At 36.7% G+C, this 21478-nt stretch overlaps 1 protein-coding gene across 1 annotated transcript in view; it reads left to right on the forward strand.

Annotated features, from left to right (window-relative positions):
- Window positions 1-359: 359 nt before the first annotated feature.
- ANGPT1 (angiopoietin 1) overlaps window positions 360-21478 on the forward strand; it is a gene marked incomplete at both ends in the record, with an annotated part of 157094 nt that continues 135975 nt past the window's right edge. The window contains one exon of the mRNA XM_080338533.1: window positions 360-656. Coding sequence (XP_080194659.1) covers window positions 360-656 — 297 coding nt within the window. The remainder of the gene's footprint in view (window positions 657-21478) is intronic.

The following is a 21478-nucleotide window of genomic DNA, read 5'->3' on the forward strand; positions in this document are numbered from 1 at the left end:
GAAAGTGCAACCTTAATAAAACTCACTGAAGTCTGAGAGAAAATAGCAGTTCTGCAGCAGATAGTGTAGGGGAAAGAGACTGGGATATGCATATGCAGCTGACTGAAGCAGGCTACATGCTGGACTGTAACAGAGAGGAAACAATAAATCTTAACTACTATGCAATAAATATTCCCAATTTTAACTAAGGAAGCTATCCTCACAGTGAAATTAAAAAAAATAACAGTTTATCCAAGCTTAATTACTAAAGTGAACTTCTCCAGTCCTTTTTCCAAAGACTTTAAGAGAAATTAAGAACAAATTTAAAGAAAGAGGAAGAAAAAGTTTTTCTTAAAGTGAGAAGGGAAAGTAATAATAACATGTCAGTTTTCCTTTCCTTTGCTTTTCTGGCAGCGATTCTTGCTCATACAGGCTGTAATAACCAGCGTCGGGGTCCAGAAGCCAGTGGGAGAAGATTTAACCGGATTCAGCATGGGCAGTGCACCTATACTTTCATTCTGCCAGAACAGGATGGGAACTGTCGTGAAAGCACGACAGACCAGTACAACACAAATGCTCTTCAGAGAGATGCTCCTCACGTGGAACAGGATTTCTCTTCCCAGAAACTACAACATCTGGAACATGTGATGGAAAATTACACTCAATGGCTGCAAAAAGTAAGTGTTTCTTTCTTTCATTTCTCAATAAATGGATGTTTTGGGTGATGCTTATGCTGTTCAAAGTTTTCATTAGTTTTGATGAGAACTGAGGTAATAAGAATTGATCTAGTTCATGGCTGTGTACGGGAGAAATGTTAGAGCCAGAGTGCACCCTTTTTAGTGACATTGCACTTGGGAGCAGAATTTTCTTTACTTCACTGAAAGATGTAGCTTCTTAAAGCTTCATCTCAAGAGACTGGATGTTTGTGAGTCAGAGAACTCAAAAATCCTCCAGAGACTCTGATGACAGAAATTACTAAATTTTCCAGTAACCCCTACTTATAGTTCACAGCTTCAGATCGGATGCCATGAGGGATACCTGCTACTCTGTCAGTAAAATACAGCATTAAACAAACAAACAAACAAACAAGCATTTAAAGGCATAGAGTTAAGAATATAATTGTTCCTCCATAAATAGATCCTGTAATACTATTCTACCCAGTGAATTGCTGAAAAGAAAGAAGAAAGTATATAAGCATTCACACTCCTAAAACATCACAATAAAACTTTTTAACTGAAACAGCGTGTTTTAATTTGCATGTGTATATGTGCATTCTTTCACAGAAAGGGAAGGGTAGATTTGCAGGTGTTGCAGTAACTTAGAAGTAATTATTGTGCAGTAGTTCTAATGAACTTCTCAGTATTTTGTGTATGACCTGGAGTTTGGGCCTAGAAAGACTTAAATATGTGAATAATGTCACTCATATGAGCAGCCCCATTCACCTTAACAGAATTACTCGCATAAAATTTCATACCTTGCAGGATCTTGTCTATGCCTTGGTAATGAAATGCTTTGAGACAGCTGACCAGTAAAAAGAAATAAACAGTCTTTGTATATAGTTATTTGCAATATTCCCATTCTCATACTGGCATTTTGACCTGGCAAAACTTAGAAAATTGAGCAATTGAGTGATGCAACTAATCATGTAAGATGGCACAAGAAAACTGCTGTGTGTACCCATTTGAGAGATAAATGATTTAGCTAACACAAGTTCACACTAAGAATAAACATCGATTAAAAACTAGTGAAGATGCTGCCAGGTGGGCTAAAACTTCACATTAGCATAGTTACTGTTACCTGTCTCTTTTACAAATTTTATTGCATCCGAACAGTGTACAAGACAGAAATATGTTAAAAAGCAGATACAGCCATCCCCATCCCTCAAACCCTATTAAAATCTTTAGAGAGGATTTCCCGATCTCTTGGTAAATTAATTGTGCTCTTTGCATATCTGGCTCTAGCAAGAGAGAAAAGACCCTGTTCAGTAAACATGTGACTATAAAGCAAAATATAACCAAGCATTACTTTTTTAGACTACTTTCCTTATTTTTTTAATATCTTGGTCTGCTTTGGGGAATATAAGGCTGGAAATAGGGGATGTCTTTTGCAGAGGGAAGCATTTCTTAAGAAATTATTTTACCATGCCTTGGGAGACTGAGGCAATCACTAAAAAGAGGAAAGTTGTTATCTGTATTTATGCACACATGATTTTACTTGAGCAAATTGCCTGCTGAATCATGCTTATAAGACTTCACTTATTCTGTGTTTGTCCACTAGAGACTGAACTAAGATCACTGTTTCACTGTGAACTGAGCATGAAGAAATATGAGTCTCCAGAGTGTGAATGTCTGAGTTAGGGTTAGTCCTCTCACACTTTAGAGGGAAGTGATTAAACAGGTAGGAAGCCCAATGAAAGGAGTTTATATTTGAGGACTGTTTTCTTGTGCAGTGATTGTAAAACCGGCTATGGGCAGAACCATCCCCCGCCTCCTTTTCTTCCCAACCCCCAACACTCTGCTCCCAGGGGTTTACATAAAACTGGGATTGTGCACGTATCCCTATGTGTCAGTTTTCCCTGGAATGAAAGGACCCGTTTCTCTGTGTGGTGGAGTACGGCTCCCTCTCAACAAATGCAGTTCCACTATAGCATCTCTGAATACTGAATTTGCATTGTTGCTGTTGTTGTTACAAAGAGCCTCAACCATAACTCATTTCTTTTCAAAATAAGCATAATGCTTAAGTGTAATAAATATATTATGTAGATATCTTGTTTCTCATTTTTATACCCTGCACTTATTTTTCCCCCTAGATTTTTAATATTGGATATAACTTGCTACACTAAACAGCATTTTACAATGCACCTGCTGTGAACAAAGAATAATTAATAGTTATAGGTATATGACTGGAAGTGAATACTTATAATAAGAAATAATGTTTAAGAAATTGAAATATATTCTGACTTACATAAAGGAAATTACTTCAGGTAATATATATAACTTTCATTAAAATTGTTCTTGGGCAATTTTTGGCAGGATGAATTGTTTTCTCAGCAGAAATGCTAGCCTGCAATATTGAAAGACTATTTAGTAAGAAAGTTTGTAAGAATCATTATTTGCTTAATTCTGTAGTGTTTTTTGGATTTTTGTTTGTTTGCTTGGTTGGTTTTGTGTGGGGGGTTTTTTTAATATTTTTTTATTTTAAGGCCTTTTTTCTATGCTTAAACCCCGAAAGTTCTTATTTGGTGATCTTAAACTTCATGGTAAATAAAAACGATTTTGCCTGGGGAGCCTATTAGAGGCAATTATGTGCCGGTCTTTTCCATTAACATTTGCCTAACTGTAGTCACCATAACTGGGATCGGTTGGCAAACCAGAGGCATGGCTAAACCCTCTGAGCAGAAACTACTCAGAAGAAGATGACTTGGTAAACATTTTTAGAGATTTTCCTAGAACTGTTTATTTTAATACCGGATAACTTTCCCCATTGTTTAAGCTTGGGTTTCATTTCTGCAATATGTTTATACTAATAGTTCAAAACAAACAGTTCATCACATTTTCTTTCTTGCAGTAACTGACTGGCACACGTGATACTGTTTGGTATTTCACTGCAGTGTCTAAATATTGCCAAAGAGGAGTTACATGAAATGTTATCACCATGTCTTGCTGAGGAACTTTCCGTTAGTCAGCTTGCTGAACTTACAGTATTGATAGACTTAGTATACATTCAGGATAGCTATATAGATGAATGTTTCATATACATATTCCTCAGTCCAAAATAGTAGAAATAATTTTTATTACAGTATTTAGTTTTACATGATCCACTTTTTTTTTTTTTTTCCTGATCATTACCTAAGCAGAATACCATAAAAGCTTAACATGAAGGCTTAGTAATAGTATACTATAAGAAGTTAACAGAGATGTACAAGTTTGAATTGAAAGTGAACCACAATCCTTCTGGTCAGCCATTATCCAAACTTAGATTTTTAAAATTTTCCTTTTCTCTGCAAATATTGATGATACAAAGAGGGAAGCTTCAACTCACTTCCCTTACCCTTCAAAGTGCCTGTGCTGTCACCAGCTGTAAGAGAAGTATAAAATGATGAGGTTGATTCAGTCAAGAAAGAAATTATGAACAATTTTTCTGACGTATCTGTAGCCGTAGTAAAATTTAAAGTTTATTCTTACCATAGTTTTGATAAATTATTTGTCTTTTGCATTGTCTGTGCTGTCTGTTAACCTCCTTATTTTGCAGAAGTAACATCACAAAGCTCAACTGGGTTTTAAACACGTAAGGCAAGGGTGTCAGGCTCATTTTCATCTGAGGCCACATCAACCTTACAGTTGCCTTCAAAGGACCGAATGTGATTTCCTGACTGTGTAAATGTAGGAGTAGTTACATCTATATGATCCTAAAATTACTTTCGTACCTTTGAAGGCAACTGCGAGGCTGATGTGTCCCCTGGTGAAAATGAGTCTGACACCCCGATGTAAAGAATGTAGGTTTTGAGGGGAACCAGCCATTGCACAGCAGAAACTGTTTTTTTGAAAGACTGGTGTCTGTCGCTGTGTGCTCTGTGCTGCTCCAGTGAAAGTCCACCTCTCTCTATGGTCTTTGCCAGCAGGGCCTAGCACTGCAATTAAATATTGATTATACGCTTACGTGTGTGGAGTGGCTGGATTTTGCCTTGGATTTGATATGGTTTGCTGAAGATAGGAAAATTCCTTACATGTCACTCTTGCTGTGAAGCTATGTGAAAGTGTGAGAGAGCCTGCCCTGAAGAGGACAGATCTAAAGAGCTGTCTTAATATCCTATGAGGCAAATTTATATTAATATAAAAATTGAGATATCCATAGTGTGTGTAAAATTTTGTCACATTAAGAAACCAATTTTCCCAAGTTGAACTATTAGAAGACATAGTAAAAATTCCATTTTATTTATATTTTTGTCTTACTGACCAATTTGTAAAGTAACATGTGACCTTATGTTAAGTGCAACCATGATGATCTCGTATTAATTTTCACAAATTAAAACAGGTCATTAGATTTGGAATCTCCCTTTCTGCTTGCATGAGCATTGCTAATAGGGATGTGAAAGGAATGGCTTTTCAGTAAATCTCATTTTTCAAGGTGGACCAAGGCTAAAACAATGAGAAAGCTTCATCCAGAACTGACCACTAGCCTCTTGTTTGGCATCCAGCTTGAATCTGGATTTCTTGTCTACACCCAGAGGCTGTTTACTATTCTAGGTGCTCCTTTTTGCTTTGGAGTCAATGAATTCTCATATCCAAAGGACATCCTCATCCTAGTGACATTTGAAATGCAGTTCCCACAAACTAGCTGTGAAACAAATGGTGGGATTCAAACTGATGGGATTACTCATACAGTATATACTACTCAATGGGTGAGAGTATATGTAAAAGCTAAATTTAAAGAGCAAAAATAAGTTTGTGGAAACAAACTGGTTCTAAGAAAATTCACATTTGAGTGAAAAAAAAAATTGCTTATTATCTCCAAAAATTCTCTTGGACAATAATATGACTACGTTTGAAAGGTTTATTAATCAAATTGCTGAAGTCCTTGGGAAATTCTGAGGTACCCACAAGAAAGAGGCAAGACTTCAAATGTGGAAATGTCTGAAAGCTTTACATTATTGAGGGATAACCCATTTGGCAATTTTAATCATTTTTCTTTTTAAGAAGCAGAAGAATCAGAGAAATACACTGAAGGGCAGTCTCACATGTTGCCACATTTGGTAGTGAATCACTTTAAAAAAATATTTCCCATACTTGGACAGAAGGCTTTATCATAATTTGCAGTAGAACCTGAATGTGTTTATTTTCAGTGATGACAGCTGTAATTAGGAACTTTCTGGTAACAATAAAATATTGCATTTATTAGTCATCAGAAGTGACCAACCAACATGCCCAGTGGGAGATCTCAGTTGGAGCACTAAGAGCTTTTCTAAATGAAATGGATATCAAGCAAATGGTGTGTCATTTTGAGGGTGCTGAGAACTCATAGTTCCCATTCCCTTCTGTGGTTTGGAAGCAATCTCTGCTTCACAGTACTGGGTGCCTTGGAAAAGAAAAGAAAGCCCATGTGGGAAAAGTATAGAGCTGGGTATTTTAGGCCTTCATCATCCCACCCAAACTTCTGGCCATAAACCAGACATACTCAAGATAGGTTTTTCTTTGCTGTGGGGAATCACTCATTGCTGTGTCAAGAGACAGTAGCAAGCCCAGGGGAAGAGTCAGCCATCCCAACTGTCCTGTGGAAGACCCTGCCTCTCTTCATTGACTCTATGGAAATCCTGAGCAGCTAATTTCCTAATTTCAAGGCCTCAGTTAAGTGGGATGGATTTAAGCTTTATTTCTCTCCATGGGTGTAGCATAGATTTCCCTTGTGACTATAAGGAAATTGTAAAATTTAAGTATTCCTGTTTCCCTTTTCTAACACAGATATAGTGCTACTACTGAATTTTACAAGTCTATTAGTAGGCTTAATATCTTGAGGTTTTTTATGTTGCTTTAGGAGTCTTTCTGGTGGAAAGTATCTTGTGCTATTAACAGTTTATGTATGTTAATACTTTCAATCTTTACAGAAAACCATGTGAGATTAAAAAATCTTTTCAAAGGAAATTAGTTTTAAAACAAATAACTAAAATAATTTCTAAAAATAAGCAGATAAATACAATGGATATGAGTCCAAAATATATTTTGCAGGTTGCAGTTGAGTATAACGATTATATATGTCTTGCTAACAGTGAGAATGGTCCTCATTCTTGGCAGTGTTCTTAAAACCTGTTGAGCAGCTGCTGCTCAAACCTGTATTCATCTAAGATTAATAGGATTGTAGCTGAGTCTTGTACAGAGTCCCAGGAAGACCAGTGAGGAATGGCTAGTTTTTTAGAGCTATTGTTACCAGCAATTTTGAATAAACTTGTCATTATCAAAACTGTTCTCACTTATGTGATTTATTGCAAGCATACCCTGAATGATGAAGATAGTTAACAACCTGCTTATATTCATCTCAATTTACAGTTCAGAATAGTTCAGTCATTTCCTCTGTGTTTGATATAAGACGCAAACAAGGAAGAAGTTTCAAAAGTTGGCCTTCTAGAATCACTGTCACATTTTAGCTGTGCTGTGAACCTCATCTTCAGCACCAGCAGCTCAAGTGTCTTGAATAAACAGCCCTGGTGTAAAAGTCCTCCCAGTAGCATAAGGATTTCCTCTCTTGTTAAAGGGTTGAAGTTTGATCAGGAAAAGGAAATTGAAATAGTTTCATATTTCATAGGAAGGGTTCTTTTTCTTATGAAACAAGTTGCACTTTAACACAGGGTTATTCTTGTGTAACCATATGTGCATATTTTAGAAAGTGTTATGAAACACCATGGTGGTGAATAATCACTTGGAGGGGTAACTTAGAAATGCCATAAATTCTTGCACATTTGCACTACATTCTTATTAATGTTCCTGCATAAAGATCAAGCTTCACTTTTCATTACCTTAGTTAGGGATCAGGTTAATCTTAAACAGTGTAATTCACTTTTAAACTGGGATAAGAAATCTACCCAGAGACTTACACCAGTTTAATTATCCCTGTTTAAAACTGATGCAAGCCAAGGATGTATCAAGTGGGCTAAACAAGATGTATCAGTGGGGCTACACTCAACATTGAACAAACAAATGGGTACAGACAGGCAAAGGAGGACTGGTGTAAGGTCAACTGGAAAGATGCTCAAGTTGTACTATTCTACATTTCTAAAAATGGTTTACTTTTAGAATTAAAGCAAACCAACCAAACAAAATAAGAATTACATTTATTTTATAATAACTAGAGCAAGTAATAGAAAATTACTTTGTTGCTGATAAATTATGTGTGCCTTTGCTTTTGTAATTTCCAGAATGCATATGAAGCAAGAGTTTTCATATATTTGGGAAAAAATATTGTACCATCACAGATATTTTTCTGTCCCTACGTGTGCATATGTTGTAAGACAAACCTGATTATGTTTTGTGTGCATGGCATCTGCTTCTTTAATAGGACTTGACATAACTATACAGTTATAATTTTTCATCAGGTCTCCTGGGAATTTTTATTTGTTGGAGTAAATTATTGCCATTTGTCATGCTTTGTGTAGTTGTCTTGTTGCAAATAATGTACCAGGTGTACCTTCTGCAATAGGAATGTACAGAGACAACCAAAATCCGCTTGTTCCAGTAAGCAGAATTCCCTTCTGACTCTGTTCTGCCCAAGGATTTGGGTCCTGGCATTATTTCTCCTCTTTCTGTACCAAGAAGGCAAATAGACTTGAGAGATTACCCTGGAGATAGGATGAACTCTGAGCATTCCTGCCAGGAATTAAGACAAGACTAGAGAATTGTGGGAGAAAACTGGGAGTAAGAGCAGATGACCTTAGAAGGTAATTTGTCTGTTTTTGACAGCATAGCTCTATTCACACTAGAGCATAGATGATCAGATTGGTGCTAATCAATTTTGAATCTAAAAACTATTTCTGCTGCAGGCTGTTATACCATTTATAGACTGATACTGCCTTCTTTCACATCTAAACTCCTTTTAAGGGCTTTCTGTGTGCAAGAGAATTTTCTTGAAAGATACTATGTTATGAAACTTCTGTCTTAAGAATAGGACTGTTTAGCAGGCCAGGCTTTTCTCTTCCTTATCTGTGTTCCACACCAGCCTAAACCTGCAGAGGTTTCAAAGAGAAAAGCACTGGTGTCATTTGAGTACTACTGACCACTATTTTAAATGTAACAACAAATTTTCAGTCATTATCAAAGGCTCTCCAGCCTTCTAAATGGGGTTTTTACTTCCTGACTGTAGGTGAAAAAGGTCTGATTCTCAGTGTGTAAATTTACTATTTTGAGATGTGTTTTAATATTTGACCTTTAACACACTCCAAATCCACAGAACACATTTTAAATACCCACAAAAATCAAAGGAGCAGCCGTAGTACAATCTCTAGAGATGCTTTTACATTTATCTTGAGGGTTGTGGTAGACTTGCCCGCTCTTTGGATAATATTATTTATGAATGTTTTAAAGTTGTCAGCCTATGCTTGTAAAAGTTTATTTTTCTTTCTGAAGCTCTTATCTGTAAATATGGTCTTGAACAGTGGAGATTTAGGACAAAAAAAAAAAAGTAGTTTTGTTAAATGATGATTTTATAAGTGTTTTTTTATGCATTGTATTGGATGAATTTTCAATTTGTATTAAACCACCTATGTCTCTATTTAAATGTGCTGCTTTTCACTTTTGCACATTCAACTTTGAATAGCTTTAGTAAGAATTATCTTCTGGGAGTTTTGGTTCTCATTCAGAAGTCTTACTCAGGAAAAAGAACTATATTAAATAGATCTTTTTTTTTAAAACTCTTCCATCAGCTCAGAGTGTAGGTAATGGTGAGGGTGAATAATAGGGTCATTTACATGCCTTTCTCTTTTCACTTCTGAATCATGCATTTGTGTCTCAAGAAGGCAAGGATTTTCAGATAATTATCTAATGTTCACCATCAAAGCACTAGTTCTCCTAAAAACCTATTATTTTCTATGAAAAAAACAGTGGATGACTGGATATTTCTGAAATCTCACAGAAATACTTTATACACAACCTGGTTCTCTGAAATCTCCTCCAACACCAAAGGACTCAATGAAAACTGCTACAGCCTTTGAAAACTGGGAGTTCATATGTAGATAGAAGTAGCTGAAATGAGGATTTAGGATCACTGCCATCATCATTTAAGTATTAAGTATATTTATTTGTGTCATAGTTAAATATTTACCCTCTACAGTCTTAACTCATCAGGAAATTCCTGTGGCCTTCTAGGCCACATCAGCAAGTTAACAGAGTAACGGGCAGCCCCCAAAACCATGATGCCTTTGGTGCTGTGCCTGGAATTTTGAGGATCTGCTTAGAGGGAAAATTGCTCAAAGAGATGATCTAATCTCTTCCTGAATGAACTGTTCCCCTTTGTTCCTTGGCTAGAACTTCATACTTCACTCTATGCATGACTTACTATAGCAGAGATAAATGGTCAAGGGCCACCTATCTTTCCTGCCTCACTTCTATCCTGTTAATGGGAAAGGCCATCAATGCTCTGCTAAAAAGTTTTTCTGTGTTGCTATTTTTGTGCAGAGGAGATAGGGGCTGCAAAATTCTTTATCACTTTAGCCTCTTAACTACAGAGGCGATGATTAAGGTTGTTTCTCTTCACATTTTTCTTGAATGATCCAGTTTGATCTCTTGGCTTTTCCAAGAATTCTGGCTGATGCAATAAATATCCTTTTGTTTATTCCTCTGACATCATTTACCTCCATGACACCGTACAGCTTAACCGTTGTGGCCTCTGCCTTCCTGTCTTCCTGTCCTGTTAAAGAATTATTTGTACCTGTTATTATACCAGAGTTTTGTGCAGAGACGTATAAGTAAGACAACTCTATTTGCAGATGCACCCAAGACAAAAGGAGTTTGCCAAGTACCAAAGTGTTATCATTAAAGGTGAAAGATGATTACAGCAGATTGAATTCAATAAACGTTGGTAAAAGACATTTTTATAGGTTGATCTGCTCATAAGTCATTGTACCTGTCACTGTGCAGAGATATAAGACATTGCTCTGCCTGCAACTGAGAAGTATCCTGTTGAATGAGTGATTTCAAATCCTCATTAGCTGAGTTTTGCTGAGAAACCTGGCTTTGTTTCACGCTCCACTGGCTTTCTTGAAACCAGGGTATTAGCTGAGTTTCTACATGTCACCTCACTGGCAAAATACTGGCACCTCATTACATGCTCACATACATGTCTCTAAAGAGAGAATGTAATGTTTGGGTAAACTATGTGAAATATTTGCTATGAGTTTGTGCATTGGGTAAACTGTAAATGCAATAAGAATAAATGTAGCTTTTAAGAGTGGTTTTTTTTATTATTATTATTTTGGATTCCATAAAATAGTTATGGGACAGGTAACTCCCAAGGGAACTGAGGATGAGTTTGTAGCTGTGGACTATTGCCTCTTGGAAAGGGTCATCTCAGAAAAAGTGTAAGGGACCTGGAGAAAGACTGGAAAGGCTAAGTATAAGGTGGGAGATGGGGGTGGTGCTTCAAAGCAAGGAGTCTTTCTATTTGAGGCTGATAGAGGATTTTCATTAAAAGTTTGACAGGAAGAGTGGAGGTTAATGTTGTAATCCATAAATTTATGTGCTGCCCAACATGTCACTAAAGCACACACAATAAAATAACTTGTCTTGCAGTGACAGAAAAGTCTGAAAAATTACTCTGGTGTATAGCCCTATGTTTGGTAAAATGCCCTGAAACAATGTATCTGTAAACTATTTACTGACTGTGTGGCCCTACAAAGACCATATGACTACATATTTCAGTAGTATTACAGTCTACTGGAGAAAACCTTATCAGAGTTGAGGAATATTTTATTTAAAATAAGACTGTTTATTATTTTATTAAAAAAAAAAAAAACGGAAAAAATATTTTTCTAAATTTAAGAAGTATACAATGGTGAGGCCAAGAAGATGCTCAGCAGCATGTTTTAATGAGGAAACTATGAATTCTCCAAATTTCACGGATTGTTAAAGTATCTGAAATGCAGACAAACCCCCACTCAAATGTTGAGTAAAATCAGAATGCCAGTGCAGGTGGTCACAAACGTGTCTCTCTCATGTCCGGCACACTCTTACAACTGTCAGTGGCAGCCTCAAAAGTAATGTTTGGTTTTGGTGCATATACTTGGCCACTGGGTGAAGAAACAATTCAGTATCATCAAACAAGTGCTATAGAGAGTCTGTGATGAACTAGAGGTCAGAAATACTAGAAAGGTATTTGCCCAAACTTGCCACTTAGATTTCACAAGATCTAAGGACTTGACACTAAAAGTGCCAAGGGTCCTGTTTTTGAGTTGATGATACTCAGAACTTTACAGGAAACACCTAGCGCATTACAAGTTTTGCCCCTATAAAATAAATTGTTTTCATTTCACCATTGGAGAGTGTTGTCAGAAGAATGTAGCTACTCTTCAGTAGCTTTCAAAAGGAGGTAGAACCAAGTGGGAATTGCTCTGTTGCTCTAAACAAACACACATCTATTTTATACTTTTGGATAAGTGGATGAGAATGGAAAGTTCATAAACTTCCTAGAGATCTCTTCCTATAGAGAACAATGTCACAACAATTCAAAGCATCAAAGACAGTTGAATTATAATTCCTTATGCAGTTCACCTAGAGGATTGTGTGAGCTTAGATTTTTTTTTTTTTTTGCCATGCATACCATGACGACACATGCTGTACTGGTACCAATAAGTCTAAAAAACATAAAGATATTTCATTATTGTTATGTATACAAATAGTGAATAAATTATATTTTTAGGTATTTATAAGACATATTGATACATTGACTTTTAAAGTGCAATGGATGTACCAACATTAAAAAGAGTTATAAAATTAAACAGAGACAGAAATAGAAGAATTTGTCTGGAATTCAGGTTCTTAAAGCAAGGATTATTTACTGTATTTCCTTAATGCTAAGCCAGTAAGCCAAAAAAAGCAGCAGTTTTTACCTTCTACCTTAATGCCTCCCAGTGCTCTCTGCAAAAAACCTGCATTATGAACCCTAGGGGGAAAAAAAGTTTCCTTGATCTAACATTTAACACTCCTACACATCTTGGAAACATCTAGTAGTTTGGCCACTGACCCCCTGGGGTATTTCCTAGAACCAGAATTGAGTAAGACTGAAAATGTTTTTGTTGCTGTGTTATGGGCATGAAGATACAACATGAATTCCTGATTTGTAAAATATAAACCCAGAGTGACATCTTTTTCCTTTTTGTGCATTTTAAAATACTACTTCAACATTTTAATTCATTACTTTGCTGCTAAAATCATGCAGAGCTTCTGAAATTATGATCAAAACTCCTCAGTCCTTTATCACTAGAATTAACCTTGTTTTTTTTTTTGTTTTTGTTTTTGGGTTGTTGTTGTTGTTGTTGTTTGGTTGTTTTTTTGTTGTTTTTTTGTGGGTTTTTGTTTTTGGTTTTGTTGTGGTTGTTTTGGTGTTGTTTTGTGGTTTTGGTTTTGTGGTGTGGTGGTTTTTTTGTGGGGGGCTGGGTTTTGTTTTCTTCTTTTCCTGTATGCTATAACTCACCATGATGGAACATTGGAAATGCATTTTAGGGTAAATTTCCCATTTTCATTCTTCTTAAGTTTCAAGATGATGCCTTAGAGTTAGGTATGCCAGTGTGGTTTTGAATGTTGTCATGTTTTTATTTCCATAGTAAAATACTTCTGAAATCCTATAAGGAAGATGCAGTAAGATTATTTTTGGAATACTATTCATAATGCAATACAAGCTTTATATTGTGAGACAGCTTCATATCCTAAGTCAGAGTAGATCAGGTTTTTTTCTCTGAGAGTGGATATTAATTTTGAGTTTGCTTCTGTCAGGCTTAGTCTGGTATTGCTATCACATTTTCCAGGTGTTGCTAGCATGTGCCTTTACAAAAAAAAAATTGACTAGAGAAAACAGTAATTTCCTATGGGAACGTGAACCCAAAGGAGATTTTCAACACATTTCACAAACTCAAACCATTATCATTAAATAGCCTTGAGAGGATTAGAAACTGAAAAAAAAATCTCTTGACTCTCACTCGGAGGGTGATGCTAATGAAACCCTGTGAGGCTTGGCCTGATGCTGCTCACAGTGAATCAGTGGTAAAAGTCTGAGCTCAGTTCCTGTCCTGAAAAGGGCATTGCCCAGCCTCAGGCACACCCAGCTGCAGCTGACCTCTCGCCCCTGTCTTCCCCCTGGTGCCTTCAGGAGTGGCAGAATTTCCAGGTTTATGTTTTGACACAGGACTGACCTCCTTCAAAAAGCCTCAGCCCTAATGTAAGGGGATTTCTTAGCAACAAGAGACAGACCTCAACTCTGTCCAGACAAACCTATTTGGCAGAACAGGAAATTCCCAGATGGTCAGGAGGAATTTTAAAGGGCTGGAGGGGTATGTTGCAAAAAGCTAGCCTGGCACCCACAGATACTGAATTCTGTTATTTATAGAAAAGCAGAGGCAGAAAACAGATGGTGTGCTTCCTCACAATATGTTCTACAATCGCTGCATTGTGTCAGCATAAATTTGTGGAGTACCACATCAAGAACTGAGATGATAGTACAGACTCTATCCCCAGCCAGTTCTTTCCTCTGCATGCCTAGAAGATACCAGCTAATACCACGTATAGTGGTGGTTGTATAATACAAAAAGACCACTTTTAGAAAAACCTGGAACAACAGTATGCGTCAGAAATCATGTCAATGGCATCAGTGGAATGATGCCAATGTCAGTCTGCTGCAGCTGAAAGAAGACTCAAGCTCAGTCTGTGAGAAGCAGGAAAACTCAGATTTTTTTGTTCATTTGAGGATAGGATTCCGTGTACAGCTTTTACTATGTACACAGCCTGCTCCCAGCAGTCCTCAGTCCTCAAAGTAAGATTTACATCTCATAAGAACAATTTTATGAAGACATTTTCAATATTTCCATTTTTGTTCATGTGAAAAAAACATAAGCACAACTTTGCCTATCTTTTTTTCAGTATTCCTCTTTCCAGTCCCTTAAAATATCATAGAAGAACTGAGATATCTGTTGGAACAGAAGCACTCAAACAGATCAGGCAGATTATGTTAATTTAATCTTAGTCTTGGATTCTATCAGGACTATATTTTCAGAAGACATTTGAGTTTTTCATGTTTCATTGGCTTCATGCTGAAGCCAATCAGGAAATGTTTTTGTTTCTTTTTTATGAAATGCTTTAAAATAGAAAAATCCTTTCTGTTCACATTTTCTCCAGATTATTTGGACATGTCCATGAGATATTTATGTGACAGAATTTCTATATAATGGATGTAATCCAGTTAGAGACTTTCCATCCTGAGGGTCTGAGACCTCAGGTAAAAGTAGCCACACGGCAGAGGGCAGTGACTTGTCATGGTGTAACCCCATCTAGCAACTAAGGCCACGGTAACCACTTATCCCCCCACACCCCCTAAGTGGGACATGGGGAGAGGATCAAAAGAGAAGGAAGAAACTCATGGGCTGAAATAAGAACAGTTTAATAAGACAACAAAATTATTATTATTATTATTACTGTTATTATTATTACTATTATTATTAATAGTAATAGTAATATATATAAGTATACATATACGTACCAGAATAAGTATAGAATAGGAAATCTAAAAAAAAATAATTAAAAAAATAAAACAAATGATACTCAATGCAATGCCTTGTGAGCTCCAGTCCTGATGAACAGCCAGTGCTGGGAAGGAAAGCGCCCCTGACCCAAACAGCTGTTACCACCAAGAGGTCAAAAAGGTGAAAGGACAAAGATAATCCACCAAACGGCAGAAGGTTGAATTCTAATGGAATTAACAAGTCAGAAATGCTTACTCCGGCTATATATTGAGCATGGCACTAATGGTACAGAACAGTACATTTACCAACCAATCTAGGTGCTGTTCATTTATTCTCCTCCCAACTGTTATACACCTGCAGCTGGAAGTTGACAAAAGTTCCTTGTCTCCTTGACAATTGCAACAATGCCAGTGAGTACTTACATTCTTTTCAAACCACCTCAAAAACACAGCCAGATACTGAAAGAAAAAATTAACTCTATCCCAGAGTGCTATCACATTGTTCCCACACTAAATCTAAACCAAATGACTGTGCTAGCTACTAAAAAGAAAAGCTTCTATCTGCATGGAAAATTAACTCAATTTCAGCTAACCTAGCACATGACTGCAAACAAAATCTTTGTGATTTTCAGCCAAAAGGTTAGAAATCTTAGTTAAACCACATAATCTCTTTCTTTTTCTATTTATTTATTTATAAATTAGTTTTCCTTTTCTTTTAAAAAGAGTGAGTTTTCATAAACAGAAAGAAATGTCACCAGAAAACATTTTTCTGCCAATAAAGAGAAATTCAGCAGACTGCTACAAAGTCACTGTCTTAGGACTGAGTTGAGTGAAAGTAGAATCAAGTTCCAGTGTTTTCTTGAGATATGAAAGAGAAGCCTAAATGTAATATCCATGTATAGACACGGTGGAGACGTTAGAAAAGGATCCACTGTATTGGTGTCCTTCTGTTTATTTGGGAACAGTTTCTTCTGCAGTTCCTGAAAAAGATAGAGAGAGTATGCATAAGGAATGTTGTTGATATAGAAAAGATCATGCAAACTGTCCACACTGAACTAGAGGCAGCTAAGTTCAAAGAGAACTATTTGTAACTTTTTTCCCACTGCCCTGGTTTTTGGTTTAATTAAGAAAAATATTTTTAGCTGGTTAATTTAGTTCATGCTAAAGGAAAAAGAAATCAGTCTGCATAAGAAAAAGCTCTTACAGCAGCTATGTTGTGAAACAAAAAAGTAGATCCATGCTGAATACATGATAATATTCCACTGCTTTCTTTAGTGATATACTAGAAATGCATTTCTGGATGTTGCAGAGATGATTTGAAAACCAGGGGCTCTTTTTTTTTTTTTTTTGAATGTGGCAGAGCCTGCATGGCTTGTTGATAGGGCTATATGTCAGCCCCCTGGCATCTTCTGGTGATGATGCCTTTTATTATCATACTCCAGTCACAAAGTCCAAGTACATTTTACTTTTGTGTTTCTACACTGCAACGTGCTGAGAAAAAAATCGTGCTGTGAAGGTGACTAGATAAAATTTAAAAAATTATAAGAGCTAGAGGATCCCTCCCCAAAAATGATCTGTCTGCTTGAATTTTTAATCTGTTCATATTTTTCAGTTTGAGTCACCTTTGCTAACAAAAGAGGAAATCCAGGTGTCTGTGATTCTTTTGTATAGTGCTTTTGCAAATTCATTTTATTATTAAACATGTACTTTCCAAACAAAATTTGACTGTTTTTGCTTTCCTTTGGGGTATCTTTTGTGCGTGGAAGAAAATAGCATACCTAGTTCTTAAATTCAGAAGTTATTCTATGGTATTACTACTTAGAAGCAAGTAATGGAGGATTTTGATATTTATTTTAATTACAGAGCACAGCTAAGAAGGTCAGAATTAAATCACTTGTTCTTCACAATTAAACAGAACTGAATAATGTACTTAAACACAACAAGCAGTGCAGCAGGAACATATCTGAGTCCAGGTGAAATGCAGTTGCAGTAAACATTTATAGGATTTTTAGCTTGGAACAAATTTTACAGAATTACTGGGAAAAAGTTTTAATGATTATGTTTCAAATTATGAACAACAGTTTACTTACATTTTCTGATATAAATAAATCATCTAGAAAGAATTCTAGCTGTACTGATGTCAAAGGCAGAGCTTCAAGTGATAGCAGTGATAGCAGCGCAGCCAAGACTGCATATCACATTCTGCCGGTTAATTTCTGGCATTACAAAAGAAGTAGTGTTCATGCTGTAAGTTCCATGCATATATCTATTATAGCTCTCTTTAAAATTGACAGAAGCTTCACGTTTGCTTTATAGTCTTGCATTCATTTTTTAAAAATCAACACCAACTCATCATACTTCTGTAACCTTTTGCATCCAGGATCTCAATATGTTTTACACACATCAGTGAATAAAGCTTCATAGCAAACAGAAGGCTAAGTGATGGCATTAATTATGTTCTCATTATCCAGTAGGAAAAACAAGGTATACAAGTGGTAGCTGGTATACTTTTTGACACTTGGGAAATCTATGTACAGCCAACAACAAAACCAAGACTTGAGGCAGGTTTAGTGTTTATATGACAGATATCAAAGTACTTCACACTAATACAGAAAGGTAAATATCCACCTGTCTCAGCTTTCTCATCGCTGTCTGGATATTTGATTTTTTATGACACTTACTGATGGGCTGATTTCATAGCAGCTGTAAATTGACACTTCTCATCATAGATTACTGGAATGGTGCTGATTTAAATCATCAAGGTATCTGGATATTCACACTTGCATCAAAACCTCATTCTCAATCCATCAAAACCCTTGCCTCCTTGATGAATTTGTCCTCTTTATTGGAACAAAAACTAAACTGGCCAGAGCTCCCACACATATCCATGCTATTTCATTTTCTCACTCTATTTCCAAAGTAGCCTTTTTTTTTGCCTTCTTAAGAGATCAGCCCTGATCATACAATCTGATGTGCAACGCGGCAACGATGATATGCAGTAGTGTATCCTCAGCACCACCCATGGGAAAGCCGAAGTATTTAACACCTACTTCTGGCTGTCAAATGAAAACAGACATTTCATCTTCTTAGCAAGTGAAAACCTTTCCTGAACAGAAAAGATCTTGTTATGTTACAGCCCATCACTTGCCACCACTGCTGAGGAGGTATGGAAACATCTAACACCACTAACTTTTAAAATAAAAAGCAATATCTGAAATATCTTAAAAATGTGTTACAGTGTCCTATATAATTTATTAGCAACAAAATCACTCTCCACTGTGGTTCAATGTGATGACAGGTAAAATACAGAGCATATGCCACCTTGTATTAATCATGCTAGCAGCTCAGCCAAATGACTGATGAAATATGTAAACTCAATATTATTTTACATAAAGAATGTATGTTAAATCCCTTTGTTTAATCACCAGTAGGGAAATCACACAGTTTAACAGTAGTTTTCAAGTCGAGTTTTGTTTTTCTTTTAATATATGTCATTTGAAGTTTAGAGGCTCCTTTAAATTCAGAGCATAAAAGTGTGTTAGGAGAAAAAAGTAAAATCTGCCTTTAAAGGGCTGTGAGAGCTACCCTGATTCTACTAGTCCTATGACAAGGCAATTTGCTTAGCCGATGAAGGAAAGCCTGTGGATGTTGGGTACTTAAACTTCAGTAAAGCCATCAACACCGTATTCCACAGCATTCTCCTGGAGAAGCTGGCAGCTCATGGCCTGGATGGGTGTACTCTGTGATGGATAAAGAACTAGCTGGAGGGATGAGCACAAAGAGTTGTGGTGAATGGAGTCAATACCAGTTGGTGGCTGGTCACAAGTGGTGTTCCCTTGGGTTCAGTGTTGAGGCCACTTGTGTTTAATCTCTTTATCAATGATCTGGATGAGGGCATTGAGGGCACCCTTACTAAGCTTGCAGATGACACCAAGCTGGGTGGGAGTGTTGATCTGCTGGAGGGTATGAAGGTTCTACAGAGGGCTCTGGACCAGCTGGATCATTGGGCTGGGCCAGTTGTATGAGATTGAACAAGCCAAGTGCTGGGTCTTGCACTTGGGTCACAATGTCCTCATACAGTGATACAGGTTTGGACTAGAGGAAGGTGTCTCTGCCAGAAAACCAACAGCATCCTGGTTTGTATCAGAAATAGTGTGGCCAGCAGCACTAGGCAAGTGATCATCCTATTGTACTTGGCACTGGTGAATCTGCACCTCAAACACTGTGTTCAGTTTTGGTCCCCTCACTAGAAGAAAGACATTGAGGTGCTGGAGCAAGTTCAGAGAAGGGCGATGAAGCTGGTGAGGGGCCTACAGAACAAGTCTTATAAGGAGTGACTGAGGGAACTGGGGCTGTTTAGACTGGAGAAAAGGAGGCTGAGGGGAGACCTTATCGCTGTCTAGAACTACCTGAAAGGAGGTGGTAGCAAGATGGGTGTCAGTCTCTTTTCCTGAGTAACAAGTGACAGGATAAGAGGAAATTGCTTCAGGTTGTGCAAGGGATATTGTGAAAAATTTCTCCATGGGAAGGTTTGTCAGGTATTGGAACAGGCTGCCCAGGGAAGTAGTTGAGTCACCATCTCTGGAGGTATTTAAAAGACATGTAGGTGTGGTGCTTATGGACATGGGTTAGTGGTGGACTTGGCAGTGACAGGTTAATAGTCAGACATGATGATCTTAAAGGTCTTTTTCAACCTAAATGATTCTATAATTCCATGAGTAAAAGAGTGTTGTAAAATGTTTACCAAATACGAACTTTTTCAAAAGGATTTGTCTCTACACAGAGTTTTGAACCAAATTCCTCAATACTCTTCTTGTGTTGTTTGGTACATATGACTTGGTTCCCAGGCAAAATGTAGTTTATTATGGAACAAACAACCGTGACAATATGGATATTTAATTAATTTTTTATTAATGAATCTGATGTCGCAACATATTTGCCTAAACCCACAGACACATAAAAGAAAGCTATGCATTTTTATATATGGTTATTATGTACATATTTCCAAATTTAACACGCTTACTATACTGACTACAATTTTAGGTGACTCTTCAGATGTTTCTGCATGTTTTGTAATGTACGTCTTAGAAAAGCTGTGTTCATATAAATATTTGGAATAGCATACTTAGGTTTAATTTACAATTTTTTCAAATATCTTCTAATTTGGAAGAGTTAGCTTGTTAGGTCAAGCAGCTGTTATCTCTGTTACATAGCATATGAGGAAATGTACTATTAAAATACGTAAGCACAAAACAAATTTGTTAAAAATGTAGGGAACATCAGCAGTAAGGACATTACTCCACTGTTGAGTAGAAAACACATAAAATTTTTTTGTAGGAAGAAGGATTTATAAGAAAATTCCAAGGCACGATGTTATTGCATCTGAAAGACTTTTCAACCAAAGATAAATGATCAGGTCTTTTATCAATACCTCAAACACTCCTTGCAGCAGGAAAACAAGTTTTATGTGAATTTGTAGGATTATGAATATTTCAATGTCCATTTTTATGTTATCAAGGCTAGGGAGTGTTAATACTAATTTAATTTTAATTAACTTCTCTCGGTGACATAAGATATTCTCTCTTTCTTGTTATAGTTACTGAAACATTCACTGGCCCTGCTTCTGTTTCTGCTTATATTGGCTGTAGATCAGTGTAGCATCTCTGAGTTCAGCAAAATGTAACTACAAGCAGAACAGCCATTGTTTTCTTTTGCATATGTACACATAATTTTGAACAGAGGGCTCCAAGCATATTCTTGATTTAAGTTGTCACTAACTTCAATGCATGTTTGGTTTTCATTTTTGTTCTACTTTTATCTTTTGCATTTGTTGCCCGAGAGATTCATAGCCAGCTGCAAAGCTCCTTTGGGCAACACCCAAAAGGACTTAAATGAAAGCAGCTAGAAAACTGCATCATATGAAGACATCCAAAGATAATTAGGTAGCCTGGTACAAGAGACTGTGATGGGAAGTGAGACCTTGGGTGGTGAATACAACCTGAATTAGCAATCACTACTAGCATAGACTTTGAGAGTTACTATGAATCAGCTTTTGTCTGGAGGTAGTCTACCTTCTGGTGAGGACAACTGTTCTTCCAGATACTTACTGTACCAGGGAGAGACTGAAAAGTTTTTCCTCCTATTTCAACACATGATCCAAAGAAAATTTGGCAGACTTTAGCATCCTTTTGGCACAAAAGAACCTTTCAGATATATATAAACTTTTTTGTCTTTCAATTGTGATCCAGAAATACCAAAATTGTGTCAGTTGAGCATACCGTCTTGAAGAGTA

This window comes from Nesoenas mayeri (genome assembly GCF_963082525.1).
Source record: "Nesoenas mayeri genome assembly, chromosome: 2".
NCBI classification, from domain to species: Eukaryota; Metazoa; Chordata; class Aves; order Columbiformes; family Columbidae; genus Nesoenas; species Nesoenas mayeri.